The sequence below is a fragment of the Protobothrops mucrosquamatus genome, unplaced genomic scaffold (assembly GCF_001527695.2).
Source record: "Protobothrops mucrosquamatus isolate PMUCROS unplaced genomic scaffold, P.Mucros_1.0 scaffold5746, whole genome shotgun sequence".
Classification (NCBI taxonomy): domain Eukaryota; kingdom Metazoa; phylum Chordata; class Lepidosauria; order Squamata; family Viperidae; genus Protobothrops; species Protobothrops mucrosquamatus.
Window position 1 is genome coordinate 1,937 of NW_015391594.1, and position 8,379 is coordinate 10,315.

At 39.8% G+C, this 8,379-nt stretch overlaps 1 protein-coding gene across 1 annotated transcript in view; it reads right to left on the reverse strand.

Moving 5' to 3' along the window:
- Positions 1-1,732: 1,732 nt before the first annotated feature.
- Positions 1,733-8,379, reverse strand: part of LOC107299942 (thyroglobulin-like) — a gene marked incomplete at its 5' end in the record, with an annotated part of 15,585 nt that continues 8,938 nt past the window's right edge. The window contains 3 exons of the mRNA XM_015829286.1: positions 1,733-2,109; positions 3,588-3,778; positions 6,180-6,320. Coding sequence (XP_015684772.1) covers positions 1,997-2,109; positions 3,588-3,778; positions 6,180-6,320 — 445 coding nt within the window. The remainder of the gene's footprint in view (positions 2,110-3,587; positions 3,779-6,179; positions 6,321-8,379) is intronic.

Consider the following 8,379-nt stretch of genomic DNA (forward strand, 5'->3'; position numbering starts at 1 on the left):
ATATAATACTAAACAATTATAGTCACCAAGAAGGATAGTAATCATAAGAAGGTTAATCGGTAAGTATCATTCAACGATATTTATTGACTAAGCTTTATTTTTATGACTATTCTTATTATTAGTGATTATAATTATTCGGTATTATGGTAACTGTTTAGCTAGTAGGATAAACGACATTTATCGACTAACTTTCACTTTTTATGATTACGATTATTTTTTGTGACTATAACTTTTTAGTACTATTTTAATTACTGTTATTTAGCATTTGTACCCGGATGACAGTCTGCTTGCTAAAGCGATGAGTTACTGTTGGGGGTAACCCCACTATTACATCTTTCCCTACCCTTATCCCAACCTCACTCCACAACCCTTACCGATCTTATCCCTTCCCCACCCTTATAAAAATCTAATAAAATATTTTAAAAAAAGAAAAAAAAGAAAATGAACTTGAAACTTAGAGTCTTTTATTACCATAATAGACTAGAACAGTGGTGGCGAACCTATGGCACGGGTGCCAGAGGCGGCACTCAGAGCCCTCTCTGTGGGCATGCGCGCCGTCACCCCAGTCCTAGGCATTCAGCTGGATTTTATAAAACCTTTTCATTTTAGGCCTTCACTGCCGCCATGTGCAAAAAAAAAAAAGGTTCAATCAATCAGTCAATTTCAACTTCTTGCGGGGAAAAAAAAAGATCTTGCAAAGTTGGAATTGATTGATTGAACTTTTTAGTCCCACCCAGTCTGCCGTTACTACCGCAGCCACGCCCACCCAATGGGCCACCCCCACCCAATGGGCCACACCCAGCCAATGGGCCACACCCACCAGGCACTCGACGATGCATAAGTGGGTTTTGAGTTGCAGTTTGGGCACTCAGTCTCTAAAAGGTTTGCCATCACTGGACTAGAGTGTGAATTCTAGTCACATATAGCCATGAAAGATGGATGGGTGACTTTGGGCCAATCCCCAGGAGACTATGAATTCTAGTGCTACCTTAAGCATGAAAGATAGCTGGGTGACTTTGGGCCAGTCACTCTCTCTCAGTTCAACTCACCTCACAGAACTGTTGTGGAGGAAATAGGAGGAGGAAGGAATATTAGATAGGTTTGCCACCTTGAGTTACTTATAAAGTAATAAAGGTAGGATAAAAATCAAATAAATAGACTGACAATGCTATAATTCCCAACACGTTTCTATTTGCTGTTAATTAGCCTTGGGCAACATTAGCAGGCAATACCACTGGCTGAGCAGTTTCTCTGAGTTTTTCTGAAGGAAACTTGGTGGGACGGTGGGCATAGATGGAATTTTAATAATATTTTTTGGGTGCTGTCAGAATGCAAGGTACTCTTCTCTGTCCTTCTCCCCTACAAGAAACTCCATGCCACCCCAATGTCTTTGTCCTTTTTTTTCAGACAAGGCACTGGTGGACAGCTGCTTTTCTTTCTTTCTTTTTTTTAAGAAAATCTGGGTTCTGTTGACATTCTTGGGAAATCAACATGATGTGGGAGGCTAATGCTCTGCAGTGTGTCAACTTCCTATCTGTTGCAATCAAAATATTCTTTTCAAACAAAAACAAAAAAAAAGCCAAATGGAACAGGAAGCCAGGCAAACATCCAAAAGGACATTTGAGGACCCAAGAGGACTCTCTGGCACTGTGTTGAGGGCTATTGGTGAAAGCAAACCCCTTTGATTTGAAGACATACCATTTTAATAACTAGAAGGCACCAAACTGATTTACCAATCTTTCCCCAAATTTATTCAGTAACTTGCATACAATTCAATGCATCAAAATTCATTGTCTCATCCCCTAAGCAGTGCCTTGTTTATGATATTTTAGATTTTGCTTGCCTTGCAAGGCAACCATCGTATCTAGCATACTACTGCCAATAATCACCTACTACAGAAACACCACTACAATATAACAAAGCCAGTTCTTCTCTCAGATGCGTAGAATATTCTGATTTCACCACTTCGGTGTAAAATAGAGTGAAACGGTCTGCTCTATTTGCTGTAGGCTGCCTTATCTTCCAGCAACTTCACTGTAGTGGTCTTAGACATGGGCGTGACAGCCAGTCCTTTCGTGGGCCTACTGGGGGCAGGTTGCTGTCTTTGGCCTGAAAACGTAACAAAGAAGTTGCATCATCATCAGAGAAACACTCATGCCGGTGAACCAATCGTTATGGTTGGTTGCACAGGCAATAGATCTTTAGATTTGATTTGCAATTTTTGTCCACATTCAAGTCCTCTCCAAACACTTAACTACTTATCAGTATCATTACTATCTTGATTTGTAAGACACCAACTTCTATATTGACTTTGGGCAGCTTATATCTAAAAATCTATGTCATCTATCTATCTGTCTGTCTGTCTATCATTATCTATCATCTACTAATTACCATCTACCATCTACCATTCTTTCTATCTATCTATCTATCTATCTATCTATCTATCTATCTATCTATCTATCTATCTATCTATCTATCTATCTATCTATCTATCTATCTATCTATCTATCTATCTATCTATCTATCATCTATCATCAATTTATCTATCTATCATCATTTATCTCAATCCATTATTCATCCATCCCTCCAATCATCTATCTCTATATCTGTCTCTATCTATCTATCATTATCATCATTATCTATCATCTATCTATCATCTATCTACCTATCTATCTATCATTATCATCGATCTGTCTATCTATCATTATTTATCATCTATCATCTACCATCTACCATCTACCATCTATCGTCTGTCTGTCTGTCTGTCTGTCTGTCTGTCTGTCTGTCTGTCTGTCTGTCTGTCTGTCTGTCTATCTATCTATCATCATCTATCTCCATCCATCCATCTATCCATCCATCCATCCATCCATCCATCCATCCATCCAATCATCTATCTCTATGTCCGTCCGTCTGTCTGTCTGTCTATCTATCTATCTATCTATCTATCTATCTATCTATCTATCTATCTATCTATCTATCTATCTATCTATCTATCTATCTATCTATCTATCTATCTATCTATCTATCTATCTATCTATCTATCTATCTACCTACCTACCTACCTACCTACCTACCTACCTACATATCTACCTATCTTTTCTATCATCTATCTCTATTTCTGTCATCTATTTATGACCTTTATAAATGGATACCAGCAGCTCAAATTGTGCTTGGAAGCCAACTGGTATCCAGTAGAGCTTGCAAAGCAGAGCAGTCACACGTATGCAATGCAGCGCCCCCATCATTCCCTGTCTTGCTGCATTCTAAATCAGGGGTGTCTAAAGGATGGCTGGCTGGGGAATTCTGGGAGTTAAAGTTGCCAAGTGGACACACCTGTTCTAGATAGCCTTGAAAGACAACTCAAAGTAAATACTATTTTGATACTATTTTGTTATTGTACTACATTATTTATCAAATGTATATGCCACTCATCTCACACTGCACAGCGACAGTGAGAGGCTTGCAAATTATTCTTGCATTGCATTAATCGTTTTGCTCAGAGCGCAGGGTGCTTAGAGTCAATTTGCCAACAAAGGAGCGTATAAGCAAGCCTAAGTAAATAATTGAAGTTTTTACAATAGACTTACAACTTGTCAAAGTTTTTACAGTTTTGATGTAATCCCAAAAGGAGCATTCAGATTTTTTCAGCCCTTTATGGTTCGGTAAAGAAGCAGTAAACTCTTTATAATTGTCTCCACCAGCGTCTGCACAAAACATGGGCCAAGGTGGGAGTCCTTCTATCCTCTTTCTTGAAAATTCATAAGGGCTATTTGGATTTCTGCAGAAAAGAACAAATATAAGTCTCCAGCCTGCAACACAGACAACTCATAAAAGCTGCCTGAAACTGCCAGGGTAAAAAAATGTACATATTTTTTCTTGTGTACAGTAGTCCTTGTTTTATGACGATAATGGAGCCAGCCCACTAGGGTCATAAATCCTGATGGTCATAAAGCAGATCACCTACGTGACCGACCTGATTTTACGACCTTTTTTCCCCCTGTGGATGTTAAGTGAACGCCATGGTCGTTAAATGAATCAATGGTTCATTATAGGTTGGTTTTGCTAAAAATTAAAAAAAAATGCTAGTTTTCTGCAAAAGTGACATAAAATAGGGTCATGTGACCACAGAATGTTGTAAACAACTGTAATTGCAGTTTGGTTGCCAAGCACCCAAAGGGCAGTCATGGTGACGATGGTGGGAACAGCAGTCAGAACACTGTGAGTACCCCAGGAAGTACATCATATCTTTGAACGGTTGCTAAGTGACCAATCATAGGCCAAGAAGTATCTATACTGTCAGTTGGCCTAGGTTAGGGTTATAATTCTTGTTTAGGGAATGAGGAAAGTCAGCGTTCAAATATGAGACCAGCCATGCCCATAATTACAAGGAAAGAAAAATGGATTAAACCAATTCTAATTCAAGAAGAATTGGACTCTGGGTCCATTGTGGGATAAATTCCTTAGCATTCATGTCTTATTTGAGCAGTGACCTCCAGGTGTTCTGAGGTGGTGATCTTCAAGGAATTCTTATAACAGGGTAGTAACATGTTTTAAAGGTTTAAGAAAAAAGACGTCATTTCGATTTGTGTAGCTATATATTATCCATTGAGGGCTTGTTGGGCCAGTTCCAACTTCACCAGAGTCTCTTCACCCAAGCCATTTTTCCATGGCACAAGGCCATGCCATACTTTGCCAAATCCTAGCAATCCTTTACTTTGTCCTGTTACCACCTCTCATGATGTGGACATGGGTTTGGACTTTGAGAGGCCCAGGCCCAGAAGAACATAGAAAGACAACATCAAAGACACACTTCAGCAGCTCAAATAACAATGGTTGAGGCCATTAGAAGTATATAAAAGTTTGTAAGAGGAGGAGGAGGAGGAGGAGGTGGTGGTGGTGGTGAATGAATTTCCAAGGCCAGCTCATTGGCTTTAGTAGAACATGAGATTCTAATTTACATGAAAGCTGGGACATGACCACTGAAGTAAAGACAAGGATAGAGAAAGCTCGAACAGCATTCTTCAAAATGAAAAAGGTCTTCTGCAGTCACGACATAAGCCTAAGACTGAAAATCAGGCTTGTCAGATGCTATATTTTTTTTATCCTGCTCTATGGAGTAGAGAGTTGGTCTCTGACAGAAGGCCACCTGAAGAGACTAGAAGCATTTGAAATGTGGATTTACTGGCAGCTGTTACATATAAGCTGGGTTGACAAGATCAGAAATGAGGAGGTGATAAGCCACCTGGGAAAGCCAAGGGAAATCATCAAAACAATTAAAAAACGAAAGTTAGAATATTTCGGACATGTGATGCGACATCCAGAAAAATACGGCATACTCCATTTAATCTTCCAGGGAAAGATTGAAGGCAAACGAGGTCCAGGCAGAAGAAGAACATCCTGGCTTCAAAATCTAAGAGACTGGTTCGGACAAAACTCAGCAGCACTTTTTCGTGCGGCTGCTGATAAAAACAGGATCGCCAACATGATTGCCAAAGTCCGATAATGGATGTGGCACAAGAAGAAGAAGAAGAAGAAGAAGAAGAAGAAGAAGAAGAACATGAGACCACATGAATTTTAATATGATAAAATAAATAAATACCTATGCTCTTCTGGCTGGCAGTGGGACTTTACTATCATTTTCCCATCCTTGCAGTAATGCCTACAGTTGGGTCATCGTGATGTTCTTTTTCCAGTGGGAGAACACAAACGGATACAGCTAGTTCTCATGACAATGTTGATGGCCATGACTTTGATGTTTCAAGGCCCAAGACCCCCAAATTACAAGAATATAGAGAGATTCAGAGAGATTCCTGATTGTATCAGCATGATCTAAATCACGCACAGCCAAGTTATATGACGTTAGCTGAACCACAGGAAAAGCCATAGTCAATTGCTCTCATGACGTTTTAGTTCCAGCTAACATGAAAATAGTATTAAGACAGAAGCCAATGTTTACTTCTTTTCAGCAAAAACCACCCCGTAGTGTTCAATGGGTTCATTTAACAACTGCGGTCTTTGCATAACAAATACGGCCTTTGCTTTACAACCACCATGTTCACTTAACAAACACCACAAGAAGGGTCCTGTGGAGATCTGTTTTACAGTCATCATGACTTATGATCATAATCACAATGGGGTCTTAACTTGAGGAATACCTGCACGTGCCAAAGAGCACCTACCCGGATTTTATGAAGTTGGACAGGTACTGCATAATGGCTAAGGAGAGAGTCTTCTCTTCCAGTGTATATCGGTTTTTGTACTGAGCATAAAAGGGCAGGCCGAAGGCAAGCTGAACATCAGGCATATATTCCAGACTTGAGCTGAAAACAGAAAGCAAAAGACTGAGTAAATATGATTGTACAGGTAGTCCACGACTTACAGCTTATGACACTTCAGTTATTATAGGCAGAGATATATTGCATCTTTAGAAGAGTTTATAAGATTCCTTTGAGTGCCCATCCCTTGTAAAATAGAGGCCTTGCATATCTTTAAATATTAGGGTAATTTATGGCAAAATTGAGGTTGTATTAGCTTTTTTGGCTGCTGCCACATACTACTGGCTCATGTTTAAGTGATTGTCCAATAGGACTCGAAGATCCCTCTCACAGGTACTGTTCTTGAGCCAGGTTTCGCCTAAATGTTGGTCGCCAAGATACAAGAAAGATGTTGAGATTCTAGAAAGAATGCAGAGAAGAGCAACAAAGATGATTAGGGGTCTGGAGGTGAAAACATATGATGCAGTTTGCAGAAACTGGGTATGTCTAGTTTAAGAAGGAATGACATGTTTGCAGTGTTCCAATATTTGAGGAGCTGTAACATAGAAGAGGGTGTCAACCTATTCTCCAAAGAACCTGAAGGCAGGACAAGAAGTAAGGATGGAAGATCATTAAAGAAACATCCAACCTAGAACTAAGGAAAAATTTCCTGACAAGGGGAACAATCAATCAGTGAAACGGCTTGCTTCCAGAAGTTGTGGGAACTCCATCACTGGAGGTTTTTAAGAAGAGACTGGACATTTATTGTGTGCAATGGTATAGCATCTCCTGCTTGAGCAAGGGGATGGACTAGAAGACCTCTAAGGTCTTTTCAGTTCTTTTATTCTCATGTTCTATAATTTCTACATCCTATTTCTGAAATCTTATGCTATAATACATGTATAGTATAATGGACAATGCAAAAACACATCTATCGCATACTATGATATATTTGTTAATCTTAAAAAAAACCTACAAGACTAACTAACACAATTATTTCTCCAGAGATGAACCAATGGATATTGGAGGTGATCATGTAATGCTAAATGAGCAGATCATCATGATTTGGTTTAGATGTTTCATTAAGCAATAAACCAGGATTTACAATTCACCATAGTGAACTTTCACGGCTGCTGAAGTTTATTATATTTATCTTTGTGAACATCTGGAGCTCTAACCAAATTCGTGGTATACTTTTTAATCTCTTACAGACCACGAATCTTAAATCTTTATTTTACCCTGAGAGTTGGCATTCAGATGTCAAAAAAAAATAAATAGAATTTTTAGTGAATGCATCATGGTTGTGTAACCCATAAACTTTCCTCTTTTTTCCACAGCACGTCTCCAAACCTCATTGTTTGACACTGAATGATCTCATTAGAAGGCATTCATCTTTTGCCCATTTAGCTGCCCTTGCAAATAGTTTGGTTTTAGCTATTGAAAAAAGAAAGAAAATACATTGGGAAGCAATAGAGTTGGATGTAAATGATCTCACAGCTCAAAAGCAGCAAAACCGAAGTTTTGATTTACAACCATATTTGTGTGTGTGTGTGTGTGTGTGTGTGTTTGTGCACGTGCCTGTCTGTGCATGCATCAAGGAGGGGTGTTTTCTTTTCTGCAGAAACAAAAACAAGAAGCTACTATAATTCATGTCTAATGCAGGAATTACTAGAAATATACTAAAAATAGAAGTGGGGATCTGGCAGATAACCTCGTCTCTTTTGCCTAATTCCCTGAAAATGTTTTCAAGATCATAGATCATAGATCTAGAGAGCAGTTGGAGGACTACCCGAACCGAACCTGACCGAACACAGGTAAGGATACATGTTAGATCCTACCTTGTGGCAATGAGGGTGGCGAGGTCTAATTACTACTCCACCCTCATTGCGTCATCAGATAACCGCCCGGCCACCCTCTTCAGGGTGGCCCGCTCCCTCCTTCAACTGAGGGGGGGGAGGATCCCCTGGTGGGGAGGGCTGAGGATTTTGCACAATATCTGAATGATAAAGTCGCTCGGATCCGGGAGGGGTTGGACTCCGACTGGGTGGCCCCGGGGGAGGTGGAGGGAGCAGGTCTTGAGACGATTATATGGGAGGAGTTTGACTCTGTGGCTCCCGAGGATGTG